General features: G+C 40.6%; 1 protein-coding gene across 3 annotated transcripts in view; it reads right to left on the reverse strand.

Moving 5' to 3' along the window:
• Positions 1-877: 877 nt before the first annotated feature.
• The window catches only part of LOC130565015 (SH2B adapter protein 2), a 49,932-nt gene continuing 22,868 nt past the window's right edge, over positions 878-27,941 (reverse strand). For 2 of the 3 annotated variants that reach the window (XM_057351526.1, XM_057351525.1), the window contains 7 exons: positions 26,228-26,329; positions 24,005-24,096; positions 23,833-23,933; positions 20,184-20,303; positions 19,888-20,093; positions 13,812-13,983; positions 878-3,717 (listed from right to left, as the gene is read on the reverse strand). In XM_057351526.1, the coding sequence (XP_057207509.1) occupies positions 3,425-3,717; positions 13,812-13,983; positions 19,888-20,093; positions 20,184-20,303; positions 23,833-23,933; positions 24,005-24,096; positions 26,228-26,329 (1,086 nt within the window). In that variant the 3' untranslated portion in view covers positions 878-3,424. The remainder of the gene's footprint in view (positions 3,718-13,811; positions 13,984-19,887; positions 20,094-20,183; positions 20,304-23,832; positions 23,934-24,004; positions 24,097-26,227; positions 26,330-27,941) is intronic. The other variant, XM_057351524.1, reaches the window with a different exon arrangement.

Here is a 27,941-nt window from a genome sequence, read left to right on the forward strand (position 1 = left end):
ACTGATCGGATGAGGTTTGTATGAAGCCGGTTAAACCAAGATCGAGTGCCACCTACAAGCGGAACTGTACATTTTATTACACTAATAATTTATACTGTATACACTGCTCGCAACAAAGTTAGGGATATTTCGACTTTTGAGTGAAATATATGGAAAATGTAAAGCGTTCATGCTACAGTCATATTATATTGTGAAAGTAGGGCATTTAAGTGGAAGCATGCAATGGTAATTCTTCATTTCAAACAATTTATTGAGACAAAGGCTAACAACAGTGGAAGCTATACCACAACAAAAAATGTCAAGGACTCAATAACATCAGTTACAGCCTGACAACGACGTCTCATGCTGCTCTCAAGTCCACTTCTTCTCTTCTTGAAGGGTTGCAAGTTAACCCTCTACACGACGACTCCGCTGATCCCACGGGTTGGAGAAAGTGCAGGCCACTCCATTTGAGGTACCCCAGCCTCCAGCCTGATGATGCAACCTCAATGAGCTGGGGCATGTCGTCCATGTAGGGCGTATTGACTAGACACACCTGCAGCCCGTAATGCCGCCACCACCCCCAGAGGCTTCTGTAATCACCTTGTTAGAGAACAGCATGCTATGCAATAAGTACTGAAACATTAAACAGTGGACAAATTAAGTTCACCTGTAAAGATTAGAGTGCATTCTGAAATGTTACCCGAAAGTCGAATATCCCAAACTTTTTGTGAGTAGCCTATATAAAAATCACTTCTCTAGCTCTCTGAAGAAAATGTCAAATGCTTTTGCTTTTCTCCAACTGCATAACAGGACTCCAAAAACACATGAATGTCACCGTTTTCATCACTGAATCTCTCTCTTCATGCACTAAACTCCATTCATTTCTTTATTGTTCACCAGTTTTATTCACAGAAATATAAAGTTGTACAGGAGGTTCATCATATTATACAAAAAAAGTGTGCAACCCTGCTCCTGGTGAGCTACATCCTGAAGATTTCAGCTCCAAGCCCAATCAGACACAGCTGAAGCAGCTCATCAAGGTGTTGAGGGTTGCTCGATGATTACAGACAGGTGTGATGGAGCTGCAGTCTGCAGGAGGGTACTGCAGCTCTTCACCAGCAGGGTTGGAGATCCCTGACAAAGGTTTTTTACAATAAAACCAAACTAATAGTACACAACAAATCGTGAGGAGAACAAAACAACTACAAACGTGCGGAATGAAATTGTTCAGTTGCTTTAAACCGTTTTGTATTTCCACTACACTACACTAAATAATAAATACATGTGAGTGAATAAAAATGAGAATCATGAAGATGAGCACAGAGCTCATGACACAGTGCTTCACCTACAGTCTCTGCACAAACTGTCTCTTATCGTTCACACGGACTGCGATTGTGGGTTGGGTTGTAGCAAAGACAGCACAATTTAGTACAGTTCGCTTAAAGAGATGTTTTTTGGTTGATGGGAAAGATGGGGTGCGAGGTATCATGAAGACAAACTGTGCAAATGTCGTAAACGTCCTTATGTAAATTTGAATCATTTTGGCCACAAGCATCCGAGTGCTGAAGATCATGATGAGAATCGTAGCAAAGACCGCATCTGATCCGACAAAGGATTCATTTGATGTTTACGGTTTCATAGAATTGGTAAAAAATGTAAACTGACAAGTTAAGTTTGTGTGCTCCCATGAAAGAGTTTGAGAAAGGATATATTCATCTGAATCAAATGTGAAATGACATTTAATGCCCACCTAACCGAATTTGATAAAGAAACGTATAAAGCGGCAACATGAACATTCACTGTTCAGACAAGCTAGAATGCCTGACACAGACAGCGCCCTTTGCACATCACATCTGATATCAATGGCAGCCTCCACAACTCATACTCAACTCATAACCCCACGCTTGAGACGGGATCAGCCACAGATGTGCTGCAAGCATCTCCTCTAGATCGAGAAACCACCGCTGGTTTGGCCAGTTTGCTGTCACTTATGATGGATTACTTTTTTTCTCGGACTTTGCGCAGGGGAAACGCGTCCCACCCAGAGGAGAGCGTAACAGGAGAAACAGTGCGTGTTCTCTTTGGTCCCAAACAGCTTCTCTGATCTGAGGCCTACACTCGTCTCTCGGCCGCACAAAAAACACAACAGACTCATTGTTTGTTTGCTACAATATGCTGTGATTGTCACAAACTGGCAACCGAGCTGTGGAAATACACTAGGTGGTAAACAGTCAGTGGGCGGGGTCACACAACAAAACAACAACAGACATTCCGGCACAGAACGCACATTTCAGAGTGGAATAACTGGCTATTGCGGTGTTTTTTGGATAAACCAATATATGAACTTAGCATGTTTCCTAAATGTCTACGAACATACTAAGGTATTGTTTTGATTTAATACAGTAAAATTATTACATACAGCTCCTTTAATGTCTGACAATAACTGCTGAAGCCCACCACGCTATTAGAACGTGATGATGGGATGATGAACGCGCTGCGATGGGATTGTGAGACTAGAGTGCTGCAAACCGGGAGAACTGTCGATCCCAAGGAGTGGGTGTGAGCCAAATGCCATCTTAATCTTAATCACCTCCTTATGAACGACGGACAGGGACGAAGCCCATCTCCTCTGGTTGGTGGCCCGCTGGAGGTACAAGGCTTCCAGGCTATTTCTCGCCAACTATTCAGGGGAGGATCTTCATCAGCCCCATTCAACCTGGGAGTGTGGCACATCCTTTTAAAGTCAGCTCTCTGACCAGCTCGCCCTCCCCCGAAGCCTTAAAGGAGATAGCCTCACGCGCTGGTGTTGCTTCAGACATTTGTCGAGGGACACCTGTGTTTTCCTGTTGCAACTGCTGGGGCCGCCTGGCTCACGTTCACTAACACCTCCATATTACAACTCATCCATAAACATCATCAGTTTATGCAAAAGCTAAAGGATGCTTCAACATCTGTGAGATACCAGCAAGCAAATCTATTCTCAGCCTTTGACAAGTCAAACACTGCAAAACTAGAACCTTCATTTCACAAAGATCTGTCGACATCAGGACAACAGAAACAAGTTCAGTCAGGTAATGCTACAACATTTTAGTCGGGTCTGTTGTTCATGACATGAGAAAACATGAGGAGAACACGCCTACGTGATAATACAACAACAAATCATTCACAGATTCACAAACAAATGGCTCAAAAACATATTCTCTGCAAGTGTTCTCGCAAGTGACACGTGCTTTCATTCCTCAGCAAACGACTCAGACTTTTTCCTCGAAGTTTTTTAAAGTACTATAAGCGATCAGATAATTAGCCTCATGTGTTGACAAAAACAGTTTCATAGGGCGTATTTAGCGCTGCTAAAGGTTAATGCCGAAGAACAAAGAACCAATAAAACAAACTGCATTTTATCTGCTAGCAGACTGATGCTGAGTTTGATTGACAGCTGATGTCAGTAGAAGGAGTACTGGTTTTCTACAGCTCGAGTCCGCCGTGAGCCATCGGTGTCGTGGTAGTCGTCAGCGCTGCCACCGGCAGCTTCCAGGAGCCTTTCTGCGCTGTTACTGCGACTGTGGAGACCGCCGGCGGACACCAGCCCTCCTGTGCTCGGCTGAGCCATCGGCGACGACGACGAGCTGGATGACAGCGTTGCATCTGAGGTGGCAGCAACACCGGACAGCTGATGAGCCGATTGGCTCGATTCTGTGCGACAGACAGGGCTATCCCGCAGGGGTGAGGACACATCTGAAGAGATGACAGGCAGGTTAAAGTTAATAAGGCGGCATATGAAACAATAGACAAAACGCTGCATTTGTGTTATGAGTTTAATGTGTACTCGATTCTTTACATGCATCACACTCTGTCTCTGTAGGTGATTGTGAAAAATAATTTGAATTCAATGAAATTAAATAAAATACAAATTTAAACAATCTTGGTTTTACTCAAATGAACTTTGAACACTAGGGATGTTGAGAATCATGGATTCGCATCAGTGCATCAGCATAAAAGTTAACGATGCGATGCATCGAATTAAAAAGTTGAAATATCCATCACATAGGCTACCAGTAGACACCATTACTGTTACCGTTAAACCAATACAATTCCCATAATAACCATTAAATCCATAAAATATTCTATTGTGTTTTGGGCAAAGTTCTATAGTTTTTTTCAGCAGGGGTACCATACTGAATTGCATAGCATCATGTTTTTTTTATTGCATCGTATTGCATTGAATCGCATTGTATTGTATGAGATGCGTATCGCATCTCATACATCTCATACCTCAGTATGGACATGCACATCCCTAATGAACACTACAGTTTATAGTTTATTTGTGGTAAAATCACAGTAACCATAAGTTACCATATAGACTTACTATAGGGTCAATCTACCACTGGTCCCAGACAAAAAACTTTTGATATTGATCATTCTTTTTCTCAGAGGTGGAAAAAGTACAAAAATATTATACTCAAATACAAGTCCTACTTTGGTAATTTTACTTATACTCAAGTACAATCAGTCAAAAAATCTACTCAAGTAAAAGTAAAAAGTAGCTTGTTTAATTTACGCAAAGTAAAAGTTACTTAGTTACTTTTTAAAAGCGGTAGGGCCACCTATCCTGTTTTGTTCAAAAGGACAAGGGGTCATTAAAGGAACGCCTTAACAAAATAATGTGCAATTACAAAATAAAATATGTCGACACACAACATATAGGTCATTTAGTGTCGACTGACCCAGATGCAGCCCAGACTGATGCTCATCGATGTACTGCTGGAGACACTGGCCGTATCTCAATATGCATCCTTGTCTGTACTTGTGTCCTTGTGAAACGTCATCAGAAGCAGCCCAAGTACTGTTCCAAATCAAAGTTCACATCTAGCCAATTACAGTTCAAATCCCCGGATGTGTTCTTGCTCCGCCCCTTTTATCAAGGTCGCATAGGGAGGTGACTTGTTACGGGCCATAACCCAGAATTCAGTTCGCTCCAACTGACGTTCCGTAATGGCGGAAGAGAGAACGCACAACTGTAAGTAATACATTTGGAAATACTATTGTTATTATGTCACGAAATGTAGTTTTTGAGGCGAGAATATAGTTGTTTAGACTTCAAATCTGGTGTTGAATTATAAGGTTAGCCACTATTTGAAAATTTCTTCAGACGACTTCGGAGGTGGGAGATCCCGGGTAGTCGGCGCTTATGTACCTGCCGAGGCCAGCCCTACCTCGGCAAGTGCTCCTGAAATATACTGCTGCCAATAGCCTGGTTTTAGTGGTTCCATTTTGATTGATTGATTGATTCTTTTACTTATTTCACTTTCCTTTTTTTCTGTGTCTAATTTTTCCTCGTAACGTCCAACACTTTCCCACCACCGTCTTTCCCGCTTTTCTTATTTGAATTGAAAATGAGAAGAGTCCGTTGTTTGATATTCAATTTTATTTCAAACAAAATTAATATAATCAGAGCAAATATTGCCTGAACCACATATTAATGTTTAATAGTTTTAAAATACAAAAGAGGCAGCTGTATAATATCGTATTACACACGTTTTGCTAATTACATTTAATATGTACATTAAAAATAAAAAACGAAAAGATATACAATAACGCCGACTGAAGCATGAGGTGCTGAGCTGCGCTACCAAGTACGCTGCTGTTTCATTTGTAAAATAACTGGACTTGCCTCCTTGCGTCTTCGGGAGTTCATTCTTCTGAGTCGAACTTGCCAAGTCCGATCTTGGAAGGACGCAATTCCGGACTCTGCGAACTTGGTATTGAGAAACGGCCCTAGACTCCATTTCTCTTCGATCTCCTTCACTCATATAACTAGTAACATTTATAAACAAACCCTGCAGTAACTGACGAGAGACGGATGACCTGAATTTGAAGTAAACTGACTGTAGCGAGGAAGGCGGGACGAGAGCCGTGGGGCAGGAAGGCGGGGCCGGTGGCGTGAGTGATAATGAGTGTCAGCTGTACGCGCACCGGTCCCGCATGCCTCACGGGGCGCTAGGGAGCATAAGAGGACGAGCGACGGGACTGCCGAGGAGAGAGGACCGGGCCCGGAAGTTAAGTTTGTTTATGTTCGTGTGGCCGGCAGTCGACCGTGAGGTGGCTGCCGGCCTTTTATTTGCTGAATTATTGTTTGTTTATTTTGTATTAAAGTTTGTTAAATGTTCGCCGGTTCCCGCCTCCTTCCTTCCCTTCTATTGAACCTTGTTACATTGGTGCCGAATCCCGGGAGGAAGGAGGGACATGCTGCCGAGGAGCCCTCGCCGCCGAGCGGCCTCGCGGTGCTGAGGAGTTCGGGCAGCGCGGACGAGGGCGTCCGCCAGCGGCTGCCCGAGATCGTGGTGCTGGATCGAAGAGGATTCGGTGGGGACGGAGAGCCCGCGGCCGTGCTCCTGGGACGAGGTGGGATGGCGGCCATGGAGGGAGCTCGGGAGTGCCGGCTGCCCTCAGCCAGAAGCCATCGCCGGCCGCCAGGAGGCGGAGGAGGATCGGGCCGTCCACCGAACGTCCAGCACCACAGCATAGCACCGCGAGGAAGAGCCTCTCGGCTGGCTGAGGACCGAGCGACGGCGTGTCGGGGAACCGGACTATTTTTTTTTTCCTCTCTCCCCTCTCTCGTCCCTGTCGCTCGGGGTGCTCCCGGCTCCGTTCTCTCGTCTCATCGGTGCGTACCCCCAGGCGCTGGGGCTCTCAAGGGGGGGCCCCCCGGGGGGAGTAAGCACAGGCGCGGTGGTACCCCGGCCTGTGAGGGGCGATGGGGGTATGTAGCGAGGAAGGCGGGACGAGAGCCATGGGGCAGGAAGGCGGGGCCGGTGGCGTGAGTGATAATGAGTGTCAGCTGTACGCGCACCGGTCCCGCATGCCTCACGGGGAGCTAGGGAGCATAAGAGGACGAGCGACGGGACTGCCGAGGAGAGAGGACCGGGCCCGGAAGTTACGTTTGTTTATGTTCGTGTGGCCGGCAGTCGACCGTGAGGTGGCTGCCGGCCTTTTATTTGCTGAATTATTGTTTGTTTATTTTGTATTAAAGTTTGTTAAATGTTCGCCGGTTCCCGCCTCCTTCCTTCCCTTCTATTGTACCTTGTTACACTGACTCTTCTAAAAAATAAAACACTTCAAACAACACAACCATTCAAGTGTGAATTCAGTATGCCACCTTTCTTTTCCTCACCAGCAAACACCAACAAAGTCATAGTGCCTAATTGTATATATTAAAACGGGTTACAAGTGCACTGCAACAAATAAAGAATTTTGCAGAAATATCACAGAATCATATAGCAGAAATATTAACTAAACCATTCTTAAATCAATATACATTTTCTTCAGAAGCCAAATTAAGCCTTAAAAAAGATTTGAAACCTTATTTTCTTGATAAATTATCAATGGTACGCACTGCTAAATTTCAGTAGTGAAACCACGTTTAAATGGTTCCACGCAGGGTTCCACGTTTGTACGGAATGAGAGTAAATGTGATGTTTGACAGTTGTAACCCGGTCGTTACCATGGCAACATGTTCGCCGTTGATCGCAGTGAACAAGAAACATGAATCCTATTCGCAAGAGTTTAATCCGTTTGATACGTATCTGCCGTTTTCGGCCAAAGACTGGTTAAGTGAAGCAATTTGAACTAAAACACAGACAGAGACGCTGTGTTTTGTTTATGTTCAGAGCTTCACAGCGCGCTCTCGCGGCGTTACCATGTTAACATATTTTTAAGAGCTTCGCATTTGTTGTTTAGTCTTTTCTTATGAAGCTGCATATACATTATATAGTTAATAAAGTGAACAGTTGCGTGGAGTGTTGTTTTTTTTGCCTTATTAAATGTGTCGATGTGTAGGTTTACAGTATTTGGGGCTTGTCATTGTTTGCTGTTCTTTTCAACAATATATGATCTGGCAACACGGTCATTTCCCGGCAGGGCTGGTGAGGCTTTCAAAATGCATGAAATAGCAAGCACATTTTCATATGACTTTCTTGCCCCGCGCTTACAGAAGAGAGAGACATATGATGCATGTTTAAATATGTCATTAAAGCAGAAGTTGTTCAGTTCGGTTCCATTCACACTGAGTAAATGTGGTGCAGACACATTAGTGAACCGTGCGTCTACAAAACGGGATTAAACACTTAAAATATAGCATTATGCACCAATGTTGTTTTGACTTTTACTAAACTGTCCAAACTTCTTATTAGTTACTAATGCAACAAGGGTACGAGCATTATTTAAACAAATATGATTTAACTTCTATTTAACTCTACATTTTTGTTAATAAACATTGTGAAGTGTTTTCGTGGGCGGAGCATAGGTGGAGGCAGAAAGATTCCTCTGGCCGCTTTACTAACGCCAGCAAGCACGTTTTGATAGCTTGTGTTTTGACAATGACCGGAATATGTAAGGTCAGTCACAGCCCGGAACTGTGACTATTGTTGAAAAAGTAAACTTTAACGGAAGAAACCAGATTGGCCGACCTGTACACGCTCACTCAAAAGGATTACGTTAATGTTACCTCCAGTTAAGTGGTCTGACATCCACACATACCACACAGAGAAAGAAGCCAAGCATGTATAGTCAAGATAAACAGAGAGAATAACGTTACATCTTTAGATGTACTAACAGTGGCAACGTTAGCAAATGCAGCTTGAACACACACCTGACACATAACATGAGCCATCTCACTGTTCCCTCTCCTGGGTTTGTTTCTACTAATACAGAATGCTGTAGAAACAGTGATAACAAACAGTTTTTTATGTTTAATATCCGGCGGTTGGCTAACTGCTAGTTGTACAACTAACAAAGTTAGCTTGTATATTCGCTAAAAGAAGGTTAACATTACGTGATAAATAACTTCACTTGTTCCCCGGGTCCTGATTAGGTGGGGATACATGAGAGGTTTTTAGACACATACCCAAACTATAATCCATACAAACACAATACAATAGTTTATTAAGTGATATAATGTGTGCGCTGGAAATGCAAGCGTCTAGTTTTATTGTCTTTAACTACAACTGTTCTGTTTTTCTGGCAATAGTATCTGTTAAAATGTCAGATTAGAGCCTTCACTCTGTCAATTCTGGCACTCAAAAACACAGCAAGATGATATTTTAAACTCCTCATGTAGCCGACTCTGTGCTGGTTTGTTTTGGCTGCCTTAACTGTTCCTCTTGTTTTGCCTCCAGCTAAGGCCATAACACAATCGTGACATCGGCTCAAAAAGGGTCTATAAGATGCTAGTTTGCACAGCGTCCATAATCCTGTCTTGAAACTGAAATGGTTACTTAAATATAGCCAGGGGTTTACTTCATTGTCTTCAGCAGTCAGAGTTCGATGAGGTTTCACCTTTAGGACAGGTGCACTAACTTCTCCGTCGCCATCGCTCTTCTGGTATTAGCGCAAACTCATACTCGCGCCCATCATTCACTCGAGTAATTTGCGGTCACGGTTTTTTTCCTTGCAATGATTTCATTTTTTTCCCCTCCGTAACGGATGTGATTTTAAATATAACGAAGTAGAATACATCACACATACACAGTTTCGGAACAATGCTACCTAGTGGTCCAGAGATATTAAAAATGGCTATTTTTGCTTATAACTTTAGAAAACGTGGTCTAAAATCATGACAGTGGTCTTACTTGATTCATTGAGTCATGCACAGTCAAAGGATAGACAATGTTCTTCAGTCTACCATTGTGGGCATCGCCAATTTGCAGTATTTTAGGTGCCAATGGCGAATCGCTACAAAATGTGGTATAGTTCATCAAGGTCAAGTTCTGAAAGGACCTGTGAAGTTATAGGCCTGTGCCGCCTAGTGGATAAGAGATATAACAAAAAGTATTAAAATGCTTATAACATATAGAAAAATCTATATACAGTAATGTCATTTGATTTACATTAGTACATTTGTTGGCTCAAGTCGAGTACTTTGATTTCAAACTCATATTCCACCATACTTCCTGTCTGCCATATTGAATTATATACAAAACATACTTTTTCAAACTCCTACTACAAAAGCTATCTGGTTTGCACTAAATTTGGTATGGTAGCATCTAGAGACAGTACTGACAAAAAGTTATTAAAATAATTAATTGATGTTGTATACGAGAACCATTCGATCAATAAAAATCTAAGGCGTGTGCGCCATGTGGCTGTATCTTTCTGTATTGACAGGAAACTTGGTATGTAACATCACTGCCTCATAAAACTTTGGTGACAGCACCACCTAGTGGTTAAATGTTATACGCAATTTTATTGTGTTCTAAGTGCATTTCCGTTTTAACATTGGCTTTCAAAATCTAATCATCTGACATGTTCAAAACATTTCTCTTTGGGCCATTGTTGGGCTTGATCCCTGCTTGCACTATATTTGTATTTAAAGTCCGAAGAAAAATGAAGAGTTCAGATGCATTTTCCTTTGTTTAGACCTGGATTTAGCTGGTTTTGATGCAGAGGTTGTTTTTTTTGGCAAAAACCTCTAAATCCACATCTTTGGGACAAGACATAGTAAACACTTGCAACATCGCTAAAGATGCAACTAGACACACTGTAAAATGTAAAAGCACAATCAAATCAAAACTGAAGAGTGGACAAACGTCTTCACGCGGGGGTTGGAGGGCCGGTAAATCCATAGCCCAACCCATGTTCCATTCCCATGCGATTATTTGCAGATCCGACCCCATTTCTCTGCAGTCACTCTTCTCATCAAAGGGGAGCTGTTGGTTAAGGTCCAAATTTTTGTTTCATCGCAGCTTCAAAAGGCTCATCAGTCGATGAATAAAGGTGTTGTCTAACGAAACGATTGGTCCTTTTCCAAGAAAACAAAAAAATGATATACTTTTTAAACATAAATATATGGCTTGCTCTGCCTCGGAGTGCCTCCATGTAGCGCGTGACCTTTCCAATGTGATTGCGTAATACGGAAGTCGTGGACGTGCATCACAGAGGCAGAGCAAGCCGTGTATTTATGTTTAAAAAGTATATAATCTTTTAGTTTTCTTGGAAAATGAATAATGGTTTGGCTAGACAACACCCTTATTCATCGGCTGGTGTCGTGTAGAGCCTTTTGAAGCTTTGATGAAACGGAAAATTTGGGCCTTAACCAACAGCCATTTGAACAAATACACCATTGGGACGGGCTTGACGGAGAGTACAATATAGGCTAAAGTTTGCACTTTAAAAAAAATGAGAGGGAGAGAACATTGGTTTCGACATAACATCATACAAACGAATCTATTCGTATGTTAGCAACTGAATCCACATCATCCACAGGAGCTGTGCTTTAAGTTGGACCCTGATAATTGACCCTTGCTGTGTTGTTGATTCTCATATTTATTCTGCTTATAGCACAGTTACCACAATCACTAATAACTGCGTATTGTTTTGTAATGTAAGCACAGGAGAACTTCTCACCAAAAGTCTCCGCCCTAATTCACATCACACGCGCACGGTTCACGAGACGCCACAGACCAGAGATACTGAGAGGTGCGAATTACACTGATATTTATTAACAATATACTTTACAAGAGAATATATAGCTTCCACAATAGCAATGACGTGACAAGACAACAACGGGGAAAACAGAATGAGTATATATACCTGTACTGTCCTGGCTCACAGGTGTGGGGATACTGACGAGAGGCACGTAAGGGAGCGTGGAGGATTGTGGGAAGTGTAGTCCATGGGGTGGCACAGCATTTTCACCCCTTGTGTCGCATATTGAGAAACGCCCGCATTTTCATCAGTCTATTGGTTTTTAGTTGTCACGCTTGTTTGCGCCTTTGTTTATTTAACTATTTAATAGCGCTGTGTCAAAAGCAGCAACCCGGTGCACTCCAGTGTCCAACGAGATCATACAAATGCAACTACTTTTTAAAGTCTGACTTTTATCAAATATATGAGAAGATGGCAGTGATTTCAGTCATCAAGAGCTGCGCGTCTGTCAGTAGATGGGGTGGAGATCCTCTCATGTCAACTTGCCGGATAAAAACTCACTTAAACATGGTAAACTGTGTGGCTTTGAAACTGTGTTTAGCCTATAGGTTGTGGTAGGTAGCGTTGCTTTTGTCAACGAAAATGATGACTAAATATCATTGTCAACGAACCTTTATCACGTGACGAAAACGAGACGAGACGCAACGTAAATGCAATTTTGTTGACGAATAAAAACAAGACTAAATGTGGTTTACAAAATAAAAACTATGCTAAAATGTCTCTTCATTTTCGTTGACCAAAACGAGACGAGACGAAATGCTATAACGTTATTTCGTCTCGTTTAGTCGTGTTATTATTATTATTTTGCAGTATTTCTGTTTCCTGTGTCTCACTTCAGGGGCTGCAACAGGTCGCACTTCCTCAAGCCCCACTCGTGGCATTATTTAGAAGATGCAGCTGCGGTGAGCTAGCATAAACGACAACAAACAAAGTGAAGTCTGACACAGAGAAAGGGTCCGATGGATGGCCGTAAATTCAAATCAAGAGCGTCTTCCGTGTCTGGAATGGATGTATTCTTGAGTCTATAAGATAACAATAATATAATAAGATAACCTTGGTTGAAATGGGTTTGGCTAAAAGAAAATTTTGGTTTCGTCTATACTACTACTGTAGGTACTTATATTGACTGGGTTAAATAGAATTGCATTACTAAAAAGAGACTAAAATACATTTTCGTCGACTAAAACTAGACGAAAATAGTCATGGATAATTCTGACTAAAATGTTGACTGAAACTTGACTAGACTAAAAAGAGTATGAACGTGACTAAAACTAATAAAAACTAAAATGACAGCTTGACACAAAGACTAGACTAAAACTAAAATTAAAACAGGCCGCCAAAAACAACACTAGTGGTAGGCGTATTAAAATAAAACTGATTAGCAAATCATGAAATGCATTACTTAACAATATTACATTTTAAAAGAGAAACTCTTTTTCATGATTTGTTTTCTTTAGTTTTCTCTTTTTGAGAAGAAAAAAAGTGAATTCTGAGTGTTCTAAATGAGCGGCTGTGTGCACCAGACTAGTCATTTGCCTAAAACACCCCAAACCCTCTCCATATAAGCTCTTTCTGCACACGCTTTCCTTACAGTCTTTAGTCACTCTCGTCACGCACGCCGCTGTTCACAGACTCGCTCTTCCTCGATCTCCAAACAATGCCATTCTCATCTGAAGTTCAAACACAATCAAACCCCCAGATTACAGCCAGCCGTACATACTGCGTTATTCAGAGAAACCTCGCAGCTGAAGATATATGCAGCTTTTCTTACTCTTTCACTGTGTCATGAAATGTATTTAAGATGAAAATGAATTGTGCCGTTAAATAATTTGATTAAATCATTTTATAAACTGTAATATGATTAATGTAACAATTCAATACAATTATAGTCGTGTTAAGTAATAAAATATGACTAATATTACTCAAATATTACAAGCTTAGTGAATGACACCCATTATTCAGATGTTTTATTTGAAGACATTTGTGAGCTATGTTCTTGCGGGCTTGACCTGTATTGTATGTGCAGTTTTTAAAGAGCGTGAGAGAGAACGAGTATCACTATATGTATTTGCTGAATTCAAAAGCCTGACATAGGGAAAACAGTTCTGACAGCTTGACCTGACAGTATTTAAAGTGTCTTCCCCGTTTACTTCTCTTCACGTGTGACTTTAGGCCAGTCATTACACAAATATTGTTTCGAGTATTTTCATGTAGTGCCTTACAGCATTCAACAGCCCCGTGGTGTAATGGATGTTAATGTGGACGCGTTCATGTTAACAAAGTGATGGTCCTGAGTAAAGTGAACATCAGTAAGGAGTGTGTGTGTGTGTGTGTGGGCATCAGGATACCTGCGAGCGTTCGCTGGACTTGCACATATGATCGTAGCGTGATGTCCGTAGAGCCGCCAGACTCCAGAGGTATAGGGTGAGTGTGAAAATGTTGTAACATGTCCGAGACGTTCTGGAACCACAGATGGTGCACGTGACACTGGCCGGTTTCATTCACAGACAAGCGCAGGTGCTACGAACACAAACATCCCACATCATCTCACAGATACACAACCCAAGTGCCTGCTTACAAAGAAATGAAGGGTCTATAATTTTTATGGTAGGTTTATTTTAACTGATAGAGACAGAATATTTAAAAAATCAGGGGAAAAAAATGAGAAAAAATAACTTTGTACTTGGTGGAGAAACTCCACTGTACACTGTATGAGAAAGAGCAGCGTGAACACAAACCTCATGAGCGCGACAGAATTTCTCTTTAAAAACGATGTTTTTAAAGAGAGAGAGAGAGAGAGAGAGAGGGGGAGAGTGGGAGAGGGAGAGAGAGAGAGAGAGAGAGGGAGAGAGAGAGAGAGAGAGAGAGAGAGAGAGAGAGAGAGAGAGAGAGAGAGAGAGAGAGAGAGAGAGAGAGAGAGAGGGAGAGTGGGAGAGGGAGAGAGAGAGAGAGAGGTTTATAATGGCTTTATTTTTACACTTTTCAATAACAATTTCTCAAAATTATAAAATCAAAACCCAACAACAATAATATTAAAAAAATTAAAAATAAGCTGATCTTCATACACAGTACATAAAACCTCATTTACACACAATATTTCCCTAAAAACCAACAAGTTGTTTGTCAATATATAATATGCAAATTCAACCTTTAGTCTACCAATCACTATCCACCTAAACATTACCTCTGAATCTAAAGAAGAAAGATTTAAACCTTTATTCTTTCGTGTTTTCCACACTGCCAATTTAGCCACTCCAATCAAAAAGTTTAAAAGACACATTTTTTTCCTATCTGAAAAACTATATTTCACACCTCCAATAAATATCTCTGCTGAAAAGTGTTCATCGAATTTTCTAAACAAACTTTTAAGCATCTCAAACAAATGTTGAAGTCTATTACATTTAAAAAAAAAAAAGTTTGATACATTGCTTTTTTAGAAATTTCTCTGAAAGAGTTCAATTGGGGAGTCTTAAAAGATAAAACTGTATCTGCCACTTCAATTTCTTCTTCCTTTATAGCTGGAGAAATTCTTAGATCTGGAAAATCCATACTCCTGATATCCTGGATATTATCATGTCTCTGTACAATGTATGTTCGATAAACACTTGGTAATGCTTCTTGAATTTCCTCTTTTAGTTTTAAGACAAGACGTAAAGATCTCAAGCCAGTCACTTCTTTAAGTTGTTCCACTGGTTTCCAGCCATCCTCATTTAATAAATGTCCCAGTTTCACTGCTCCCTTCTTCAATAAACTCATTTGTACGCTTATGAAAGACAACAATCTGGTCTGAATCAACTGGTTGAAAAATAGGGGTTCTTCAGAAACCCACTGTCCAATATTGTCCACGTCTCGTTCTGTTCTTAAAACAGCCTTCCATACTTGCAACATAGATCTGTAAAAGGAAGTAAGCTCAGATAGGCTCACCTGCTCAAGCTTCATTAAGAATAGATGTTTATCAAGTCCAAAACCACCAACTCTCTTCATAATCACTTTTGCGGTTTTCTCCCATACTACGTCCTCATCATACAGGAATTTTTGTGCAGATTGTAATCTGAATGCGCGGATTCGATCTCTCACATTTACCAGACCTTGACCACCCTCTTGTACTGGCAAATATAAAACTGCTGCCCGAATCCAATGTTGTCCACTCCAAAAAAAATTAACTATTGTCCTTTGTATAATGTTAATCAACTCCTCAGGTGGTTCCATGACAATAGTCATATGCCATAAAATTGAGGCAGCCAAATTGTTTACTACCAGAACCCTTCCTCTATAAGACAATTGTGGCAATAGCCAATTCCATTTCGACAATCGGCCAGACACCTTTTCCAGCAGTCCCTCCCAGTTTTTCTTTTTATATTGCTCATTCCCAAAAAATACTCCTAAAATTTTTATTCCATCTATTCTCCACTGTAATCCCTCTGGGAGTTGTGGCAACTTAACCTTCTCCCATTTGCCCATAATAAAACATTCGCTCTTTGACCAGTTAACCTTAGCAGAAGAGGCTTTTTCATATAATCCGATGTTTTTTTTTAAGTTTACAATGTCATCTTGTCCTGTAATAAAGAGTGTAACATCATCTGCATATGCTGATAAAACCACTTTTGAATTACCATTAGGAATCAAAAATCCATTTAAATTTTCTCTCAATTTACATAATAAAGGTTCCATTACCAGAGTATATAGCAGTCCAGAAAGTGGACAACCCTGTCTTATTCCCCTTGATACCGACATTGGTGCACTTAAACAACCTCCTGCTTTAACCATCACATAAACATTGGAGTACAACAATTGAATATATGAAATAAAACCATCACCAAATCCAAAATACTTCAACACATTAAAAAGGTATCCATGGTCGACACGATCGAATGCTTTTTCTTGATCAAATGACAATATTCCAAGATCATACTTGTTCATCTGACTAAAATCAACTGTGTCTCTCAACAAAAAAAGATTATCTATAATTGACCTCTTAGGAATACAATATGTTTGATCATTTTGTATCAACGAATTCAAACAATGGTTGAGCCTATTTGCTAAACACTTTGACAAGAATTTATAATCTGAACACAACAATGAAACGGGTCTCCAGTTTTTCAATATTCCAAGATCACCTTTTTTCGGAAGCAAAGACAGAACAGCTCTGCGACAACTTATAGGGAGTAAATTAACTTTGATGCATTCTAATAACACTTAATATAAATCTGGTCCCAGTAAGTTCCAAAATTGTTGATAAAAATCCACTGGTAAACCATCAATCCCAGGGGATCGGCCTTTAGCCAACTTGCACATAGCTTCTGTAAATTCATCAAAAGTAATTACACTGTCCAAAACCTTTTTTTGTTCGTTTCCAAGCTGAGGCAGTTCTATAAGCAAATCTTCAGCGCAATCCGTATCACAGTCTTCAGCACTATACAATTGTTTATAAAAATCTCCAGCCATCCTCCTTATCTCTGTAGGATTGAATGTAATGGATCCATCTGAACGACGAAGATGGCACATTGTCTTATTCTGAACACTCTTTCTCTCCAAATTGAAAAAGAAAGTACTAGGAGCGTCCATATCTTTGATAGAGCAGTATCTTGACCTTATCAGTGCTCCTTTAACTTGCTCTTGTAAAAGCAAATTCAGTTCTTATCTTTTCTTTTTCAAACCATCACACTGTGTTGCTTCATTGTTGTAAACAATTTGCTTTTCCAAGTGTTCAATTTCTTTTTGCAAGACATCCACTGTTCTCTTTAATCTAGTTGATGAGTACCTTGTATAATTTTGACAAAGCATTTTTATGTTAGCTTTGCCAACATCCCACCATTGACTCAGATTCTCAAAAGAACTCTTCTTTAATTTCCAGTTATTCCAAAACAATTTAAAATCTTCACAAAAAGAAATATCCTGTAATAATTTAGTATTAAAAATCCAATAATAATTTGATTTAACAGTTTTTTTTAAATTAATCTCTAAAATTATCATATGATGATCTGAAAAACCGTTGGGTTCAATAAAAGTATTCATCACCTTGTTATTCCATGACTTTTTCAAATAAAACCTATCTAACCTTGCTCCACTAACCATATTATCAGACACTTTTATCCATGTATACTGCCTTACTCCTTCATTTCTTATTCTCCATACATCCGTAAGTTGAAATTCTTTAATAACTTTTGATAATAAAACACTTGACTGATTATGTGGTTCTTCACCATTTCTGTCAACAGTAAAATCTAATGTACAATTCCAATCCCCTCCAAATATAAGACACACACCATCATCATATTTTCCAATAACCTCACTTAATTTTGTGAAAAATGTAATCCGTTCTGGACCATTATTAGGAGCATAAATATTCACAAGTATGAGTACCAACCCTTCCCATTCAATTTGTACTAATAACAATCTACCTTTTATAAATTCTTCTACTTTTATAATCTTAATATTCATATCATTAGAAAATAAAATAGCTACCCCTGCACTGTTTCTTGTACCATGACTCATAACATAATGCCCTTTCCACCACATTCTCCAAACCATTTCATTGTCATAATCAGAGTGTGTTTCTTGTAAAAAAGAGACATTCATCTTTTTAGTTCTTAAAAACTCTGAAATTAAAGCTACTTTATTCTTATCTCTACCCCCATTAATATTTAATGATCCTATTTTTATCACATCCATATAAGTGTATATAGAGGAGATAGAGAGAAACAGAAAACAGCGTAGTAGGAAAAACACCACTTGTGATTTCTTCATTTTACTTTAACTTTATTCTTTCTCAATTTTGTTAGCATCTTTTTCAGCCTATATCTCTTTTTTTTATTTAGTACTTCATAGCTCACCGTTTTATTCAACAATATTACTGATGCTATAAATTTCTCGACATCCGGAAAAAAATTCTCTACTTCGACAGCTTTTCCAAACGTAGTATCAAGAAAGTCATTAATTTCTTCCACAGAGTAAATATCTTCCAATATCTGCGACCCAAAATCAGAAAACTCAGAAGACGTGTCATCATCTTCCATCTCTACATCACAACTCTCGTCACATTCACCGACTCCATCTTCTACCCTTTCGTTCCTAACAACCTTCTCAGGGGATTCTGTCTTTTCCTCAGTCAAGTTCATATTGATCTCATTCTGATCCCTATCAACTTCAAGTTTGTCAGCGGACTGCACTTTATCTGCAGCCCGCGTGCTCCCAGAATCACTCACATCTTTTTCAACATGCTGTTCAATTTTATCATCGATGTTGAGAGTTGCCTTAACATTTTTTCCTATATTTTCAATCACATTTACAACACGCGAAACGCTCGGTCCAGCAACTTCGGCCCCCACACTCCCGGATTCACTTAACTCTCTTTCAACATTCTGTTCAACAATGTCATCCATATTCCCTACTCCCGCAACATTTTGTCCCGTGTTTTCAACCACATTTACAGCTTCATTAGCAAGCCTAGCTTTGTGTGGACATGCTAATCGTTTGTGACCGATATCGCCACATTCGAAACATTTCATACTTCCCGTGTTCGCATAAATCATATAATGTCTTCCTTCAAACCAAACTTTAAAAGACACATCTAACTCCGGTTCATTTAGGAACATAAAGACGTGTCTTCTAAACGACATTACATGCTTCAATGCTTCATTCTTACAACCAAGAGATACCGTTTTGATAGCACTAGCTAACTTTCCATAACGTGAAAGCGCTCTTTCTATCTCATTATTTTGAATGAACGGAGGAACATTAGAAACAGTTACTTTAATTGTAGGCGCAACCAGCGGCAAGACTGTAATAAAATCTCCACTTACCACAATTCCGTTGCTTATTAAATGACTCACTTGATTCTCTTCCTTTACAAAGATAACAACCGCTTTGTTCATTCGTGAAGCTGATGTGATATTCTCACAGCCGATCTCCTCTCCTACAGCTACCAGTATTTCCTCAACAGTGGCCCCATTCACGGGCACACACCTGACGCCATGATGGAGGGACACAGGTGACGCTACCCGTTGTGTAAGGGACGCCATCCCGGTCTCACTCCTTATTCCTCCTTCACTCTCACTACAAAATTATGATTTCTTTAAACCCCCCCCAAAAAAACAAAAACACACCTACAAAAAAATATATATAATTAAGTTTAGAAAAGTAAGTCAGAAAAGCCCTCGTGATACACCTCACTCAAACGCTCCCAGCATGCACAGAGAGAGAGAGAGAGAGAGAGAGAGAGAGAGAGAGAGAGAGAGAGAGAGAGAGAGAGAGAGAGAGAGAGAGAGAGAGAGAGAGAGAGAGAGAGAGAGAGAGAGAGAGAGAGAGAGAGAGAGAGAGAGAGAGAGAGAGAGAGAGAGAGGGGGAGAGTGGGAGAGAGCGAGAGAGAGGGGGAGAGAGGGAGAGAGAGAAGCTCTGTTATAAAGAATCCATCACACATCTCACCTTGGCTTTGCCCTGGAAATTAAAGGTGAGGACGTATTCTCCAGGTCTCGTCTCACTCTGACGGATGACGAACAAACCGTGACTGCGCGCGCCGCCGGCGAGGACGAGCTGAGCCGCACGCACCCGCGACAACGTCCCGTGGAACCACGGGTAACCGGCCAAACTGCTTTCTCCTTCCGTTTCTCTTGGGCCTTCACCAGGACTTCCTAAAGCTCACATCACAGTCAAAGACTTTCAGCATTCTGTCTAAGAACAAAATGAACACTGATGTTCTTGTCAAAGAGTTGTGCACGTACCTGATGTAGTGTTAGCGTTCTGGGCCTCGGGCGACTGTAAAAATCTCTCTAAGGGTACGTGCGAGGGGTGCTGCGTGACCGGCGTACAGTGATCATGAACGGTACTGCCCCGATGCGATCCTGAACACAAACACAACCTGTAGACCTCCAACTCACAATATTTCATAAATGCACTTTATATATTATAACATGCCGTTAAATTCTCGTTTTGTTTTTGGGGGGTGTTTTGGCTTGCGGTTATGAGTGAGATGGAAAACATTCAGTAGCTCCCATAAATTCCCGGAAATTTCTCTTCAATCTTTTTGTTTGATGCAAGTACTTTCAGCAGGATATGAATTCAACCAGAATGAGTTGAACATGCTAGTCAGGAAAGGAGATGATTTTTAAAAAGGGGACAGTCAATATATGGGACGTGAGGAACCTCCGCCGTGGTTTCATGCAGAAATGGAGAAGGGCTTTATGAGAATACAGTAAGAGCGAGGGTGTTTGTGGAGTCCATCATGAACAGAAATCAATGAAACTAAAAGTGAAATCTAAAAGAGAGCAAAAGAAAACCCAGAAACACTGGTGGTGGAGGAACAGATTTAGAAAATGTTATTGAATCGAAGGTGAAATCTAAACAGAAACATCTAGAGGCAGCAGTGACAGACTTTCATACTATTGTCCATGTCAAAATGACTAATGACAAATAAATAAAACAGATTTTCCAGTTCATCAGTTTTGGCCTTCAACTGTCACGCCTCCAAAATTGACATCATCTTGGAAAAGACGAGGATATTTATAAAGTTGAAAGGCCACATGGCACAGTAGTGACCGGCTGAGAACAGGCTGTAGAAAACAGCAGGAAGATCGCGCACTTAGAAGACAACTTTACAATAATGGCCGCTACGCAGTTCTCTAACAAGCTAACAAGTTCTCGGGTAAGCTTTATTAATACATTTAAATAATCAATGTTGTTTTGACGTTCTTTAATAGGCCGTGACACGTGATTGACTGGAATGCATTGAGGTCAGAGGTAGAAAATCCTTCCTTCTGGAAATAAATCTGTTGTACCAGCAATATATCCGAATACTGTTTTTTCGTTGTAATTTCAAATGTGGTAATAAATTGCATATGTCAACGGTGCACAAGAGAGTACCAGAAGCTTTTCCCCACTTCAAGCACTGGATGTTACTTTTGTTCAGTCTTGTTTACAGTCACGCCTGTCTTCACACTGCGAGCCTCTGCTGGTCTCAAGCACACCTCCACAAATGGACGAGGTGTTTATAATTGACGTGCATGCTGTTGTGCTCATCTTACAACTGGGAATAGCAGAGTCAACTAGCCGCCACGTATTAGCTGGAGAAGAAGTGGTTTGCTTGAACATTAGAGTTTACCATGGGCTTACTTTGGTATTTATAGTAGAACCATAGCAGCCTATCATCATCATCAGCTTTCCTGTGGCTCAGTGGTTAGAGCGTGGGGCTAGCAACACCAAGGGTTGGATCCCAGGGGATTGCACATACTCAAAAACAAATGTATAGTGTCATGCAGTGTAAGTCGCTTGGGATAGAAGCGTCTGCCAGATGCATAAATGTAATTGTAAGCCACAAATTTTCTATTGTCTCACTACAGGAACATTAGTTATATGATAATTCTGTTAAAACTACGATAATATTAATAACAGTCCACCAAAAACACTTTTAGGATTGTATACCATAGTTACTTTTCAGTTACTACTACAGATGCGTTGCAAAGAATTGCACACCACAAAGTGAAATGAGACCTCAACGGGCACGACCACCCACTCCAGGGGCGTCGCTAGACCCCTTTTACTGGGGCATGTGCCCCAGTATAAATTCAAGTTTAAGTTTGAACAATTTTGTTTATTTGTCAGTGTGATCATTTAAAATTGATAATAGTGGCAAAAAAATGATCTACTGTATATTCCACGTAGCAACCTAATTCACGCTTGTAGAACTCAAACAAACCAAGACTATCCAGAAAACGACAAGGATCACATACAGCATATTACATTTAGACCAGACAATGAACGAAAACACAGTATAAATAGAGAGTCAGGGTGAGGGAACGTGGAGGATCATGGGAAATGGAGTCCTGGGGGAAAACAGCAGAAACAGGCATGGGGACAGATGAGACTGTGACAGGACTTGGCTGTGAAACAAATATTTTTTTTTCAGATAATTTTTTTTCTTTATATTAGTTGGAGCCATAAAACGACTGGTTTCTTGAAAAATTGTGATTGTAGATTCTAGAAAAGATGTCATTATTCATTGTTATTATTGTGAAATGAATGCAGATGTTCAAGAAAAATGTCTCTCTGCTTTCATTATTTCCATCCAGTGCATGAAAACATGTCAATAAAGTTCATGTTTATTATGTTAAAGATATTTTTAAATGCATAAATGTTTCCCTTCCCCAGTATTGTTGCACTGTAGGAATAGTGGTTTAAGCAAGGGAAGTCTGTATAGCGCTCAGCAGGTTTTTAAGCAAAAGGTAATGTGGGCCTGTGCCCCAGTAGAGCTTTAGGTCTAGCCACACCCCGGTCCACTCTGCACTGATGTCATGTTTGCAGCGCTCGTGTGGACGCGTCAAGTGTAAACCAGGCTTTATGCGTCACCTCGTGACATTGAAGACTTGCTGTTACTGGAGGAACAAAGATCTTTTAGTTCACACCTCCAACATCACTGACATCTTATTGCGGGTTACATTTGTGTATTTTTTGGTGGGTCCTGAAACCAGGTCTCAATGACGCACTGGAGCACCGAGCATGCATGGCCCTTCCCCTAACACTAGAGCGCATTATTATCAGTGGTTCACCTGTTCAATCACACACACACTTTCAGGCTCCATCTCACGCTCTCACTCAGCCCAAACACATCTCACGCCAGATAACAAGCGAATGCTGATTCAGGGAAAAACGCATACAGCGAAAGGACGGAGGAGAATCAATGCGCATTTGAGTTCAAATCCTCCCGTAAACTCTTCACATACAGTATACTGGGGATTCGGACTGAGAGAGATGAGTGGGCGTGGTTTCAGCGCAGCAGACACGCCCCCAGCGTTTGAGAGCAGAGACTACTGCTATTTTTTTCAATATTTTGATAACTTATTTTATTTACTTCGTGGGTTTTTTAATCAATCGTATTTGGCTGAGTGGTTAATAACGCATATTTAATTGCCTTACTCAGACTTTAAGAGGACAACGCCAGTGAAGGTGTATGGTCCGGCGATGGAAGGTCCTGATTTCATCCCTAATGTATTTTTTCGATTAGCATGATCTGTTGCAGATAGTCGGAGGGGGGGGGGCTTAATTTGGCCATGGAGCGTGTATTGAATAGATCATCTGTTGTTTCCAAGTCAGCTTGCAAAAACTTTATATATCAACCAGATTCAAACAAGAAAGCTCATATTTTAGAGAGTTAAAATTGCAAGAAAGAAAGAATATTCATTCTATTCACATAATAAATGAATACAGCTACTGTAACAGAAAGGCAAGGAATGTTTGGTGAAATATACCAAGAACATTCTCAGATCATGGCCCTTTACAAAACTAGCACCTAAATTCAGAGGCCTTCAGTTCTTTAATATGAGGCTGGGGTGTAAATGTCTTTAACAGCATTGTGAGCCGTGCAGCATCATGACGTACCGTCACACAACATCTCGCAGCTGCAGGAGGACACCAGTGAGAAATCTTTGAGAGGTTGGCTGTGTGCACATGACGCCAGCTCAATGTCATCTCCACTGTCCCTGTAACACACACATTATTCATGTCACACGGTCAAAGACAAACGGGAGGAGCCCTTTAAAGTGTGCTTTACCCAGGATCTATGCAGTCCTGAATATCTGCCACCCACGAGTTCTTCTGCAGAGAATCAATGGTCTCCAAAATATATTCAGCACCATTTTCTACCTGCAATACAAAACACAAAACCACAACTGGTCTCAATGAACTTCTAGGATGGGTTCCCACGGTCCAAAATGCAGAAGCCAGAGCTCTTACACGAACAAGAAAGCACGACCACATCAGCCCGATTCTGTCAACACTGCACCTGGTTGCTGCACCTTCTGTCATTTAAGGCTGTAAATGGTTTAGCTCCTCAGTGCCTGACTGAGCTCCTGTCACATTACCGTCTTTCACATTCACTGCAGCCTCAGAATTCTGGCCAGTTGGTAATACCCAAATTTCAAATTAAATAGCTGGAGGCAGAATCAACTCTGGAACAGTCTTCCTTGTGATGTACGACAGGCAGGTACACTCGGTCAGTTTAAATCTAGATTCAAAACTCTATCAAGCATTGCCTACACCTCACTTCACTGCACCACACTCAAAATCCCTTTGTTAGGAGGCACTAGTTAGGTCTCCCGAGTTGACCAAAGCTGGATCTGGCTCGTACTCAGACTGGTCCGATGAGATGAAGTCCTCATCACAACAAGCTATTGGATATATACTTAAACATGTTGTGTTTGTTTATCCTCTTTTGTTATTTTCTATTTGTCTGTTTTTCAAGGTTAATTGTTTTATCTAAAGCTTCGTTAGCTTATACACGTTTAGCTTGTCAAGATGCAGCAGTGTTGTGTTAACAAGCCAGCGGAGAACTGGCTCTCATGGTTTCTAAAAAGGTTTTTTCTCCATTTATATACATCATTGGAGTTTTGGTTTCTTGCCACTGTCAGCCGCTGTGTGCTTGCTCACTGGGAGCCTGCTGACATTAGGTTTAAGGCTTTATACTCCTTTTAATGTATTAGTCAGACAAAAATCATAAAGACATTTCCAGGAATGCTAACTGCAACCTCTGATATTTTTGCAAATTCTCTTTGATCTGTTGATAATATGTCTAAAGTATCTCTAGCTGATCTGTAAGACTTGCAAAAACACCATGAGAGTTGAACATTGTATACAATGCCTATGTATATGTGTGTTTATACGTGTTTGTGTCCGTGTATGCATTTGCTTTTTCCATTTACCTTCTCTATTTCTCGATTACTTTTAAGGTTCATATTACTTTCTGCGTGTTTAAATCATGTTGGTTTTCTTGTTTTTTTGTTACAGCTGCTTTGATACAATGCAAATCGTAAAAGCGCTTTAAAATAAAATAGATTTTAAATGAAATTATTTTATGGCATTTTCTTTATAGAAATATTATATCTGCACTGCATAAAAGAATGTGAGCTAAGGAACTGGAATCACAGACTGCAAAGAAAAATTGGAGGCGGCCGCCTCTAGCCAAAATTATGACGGTGTCTTCACAAATACAATCAATGCGTGTATTCAACAGACTGTCATTAGTAACTGCAGTTGCAACATTATGCCACAGAGGAGGCGCTGTTTCGTTATCACCCCAGTGAGGCTCTGGAAAGTTGCAGTACAAGAGCTAATAGAAGCTGAATGAGTTCATTTGACGGCTTCGGGTGATTTTTGTTTGTTTTGCATCCGAGTTTGGTTCAATTTCTTAAGTTTTCAAAAATTAACGTAACATACATCATTGTAATGTTTAAAGCAGTGCAGATGATTTGTTGAATCAGCGTTATACTGTACACAGCGAGTGCGTCAGTATGAACGCACATTGTGATCAGAATGACTCCATCATTTACCGATTCATTTAAACTGTTGAAACTTTTTAGTCACTAGTGAATATAAAAGATCAGTGAATCATTCAAAGCTCAGTAAACCACAAGAGAACGCAGGATGTGAATGTAGTAAGACTGGTTAATTTAGTTGGATATTGTTGGCTGAAAAGTTAGTTGAAATGGATAAAAAGCTTTATTTGATTTAAAAACATTTCTGTTTGGTTGAATCAAAGTAATGTTTTATAAAACGTAATAACTTGTCATTTTCATCTAATTTTTAAAACTTTTAAAATGTTTTAATATGTAATTATTATTATAAAATAATGTATTTAAATGTATAAAATAATTTGGTTAAGCCGCTTAAAGGTACAGTAGGCCTACACGTGCATATGTGTACAAGATAAGGATGGCACCACTTCCACCTCATTTTGAGCCAGGAAAAACCCTGGTAACAGAGTAAAAGATAACTTTACCTTGAGCACAAATGTGTTGTCTTTTTCAGGCATCTCTAAAGGCATTGTGGTCCTCACCTCCACGATAGCAGATAGAGGAACACTCACTTTGGGTTTGGAAGACTACAAACGCAACAAAACAAAATCAACCACATTCAAATCTACACATTGAGCCAGATTTACTCAACAGGGAAAAATATTGTGTCAAAAGCGCTGATGGTAGTTACAGTTTCTATGGCTGAATAACTGTCAAGGTGCACAGGGGCATCTAATTTCCATAATGGCCGACCCACATCATTTAGCTGTAAAGTTATGGCTCAAATACTGTCTGAAAGGGAAACTCATTAAAAAAGTATATGCAATAAGCTCAGCTGTAGAAACAGCTGTGTCAACAACTTTTCAGGTCAAATTTTTACTGCATGTCTGTTGTAAATCCTGACAGTAGTTTTTTACCACTAAAAGAGGTGTTTGTGCTGACACAAGCTGTGAGTTTATAAAAGCAAAGGCACACCAAATGAGTTGCCGGTCAAGGAAGGTGATTATCTATATAAATAAACAAGAATAAACAACATTTCGGCACAAAGCCTTTGTCAAGGTAAGCGGTTAGTAGAGCTGGCCCATTGTATCTTCCTAAATATGTGTGACCTGCCTCAACATAACCTGCTCCTGCACAACTCAACTCAACACAACCTGCTCCTGCACAACTCAACATAACCTGGTCCTACTCAACTCAACAGAACCTGCTCCTGCACAACTCAACTCAACATAACCTGCTCCTGCACAACTCAACTCAACATAACCGGCTCCTGCACAACTCAACTCAACATAACCTGCTCCTGCACAACTCAACATAACCTGCTCCTGCACAACTCAACTCAACATAACCTGCTCCTGCACAACTCAACATAACCTGCTCCTGCACAACTCAACTCAACATAACCTGCTCCTGCACAACTCAACATAACCTGCTCCTGCACAACTCAACTCAACATAACCTGCTCCTGCACAACTCAACATAACCTGCTCCTGCACAACTCAACTCAACATAACCTGCTCCTGCACAACTCAACATAACCTGCTCCTGCACAACTCAACTCAACATAACCTGCTCCTGCACAACTCAACATAACCTGCTCCTGCACAACTCAACTCAACATAACCTGCTCCTGCACAACTCAACATAACCTGCTCCTGCACAACTCAACTCAACATAACCTGCTCCTGCACAACTCAACATAACCTGCTCCTGCACAACTCAACTCAACATAACCTGCTCCTGCACAACTCAACATAACCTGCTCCTGCACAACTCAACTCAACATAACCTGCTCCTGCACAACTCAACATAACCTGCTCCTGCACAACTCAACTCAACATAACCTGCTCCTGCACAACTCAACATAACCTGCTCCTGCACAACTCAACTCAACATAACCTGCTCCTGCACAACTCAACTCAACATAACCTGCTCCTGCACAACTCAACTCAACATAACCTGCTCCTGTACAACTCAACTCAACATAACCTGCTCCTGCACAACTCAACTCAACATAACCTGCTCCTGCACAACTCAACTCAACATAACCTGTTCCTGCACAACTCAACTCAACATAACCTGTTCCTGCACAACTCAACTCAACATAACCTGTTCCTGCTCAACTCAACTCAACATAACCTGCTCCTGCGCAACTCAACTCAACATAACCTGCTCCTGCACAACTCAACTCAACACAAC

Source organism: Triplophysa rosa, linkage group LG14 (assembly GCF_024868665.1).
Source record: "Triplophysa rosa linkage group LG14, Trosa_1v2, whole genome shotgun sequence".
In the NCBI taxonomy this organism is placed as follows: domain Eukaryota; kingdom Metazoa; phylum Chordata; class Actinopteri; order Cypriniformes; family Nemacheilidae; genus Triplophysa; species Triplophysa rosa.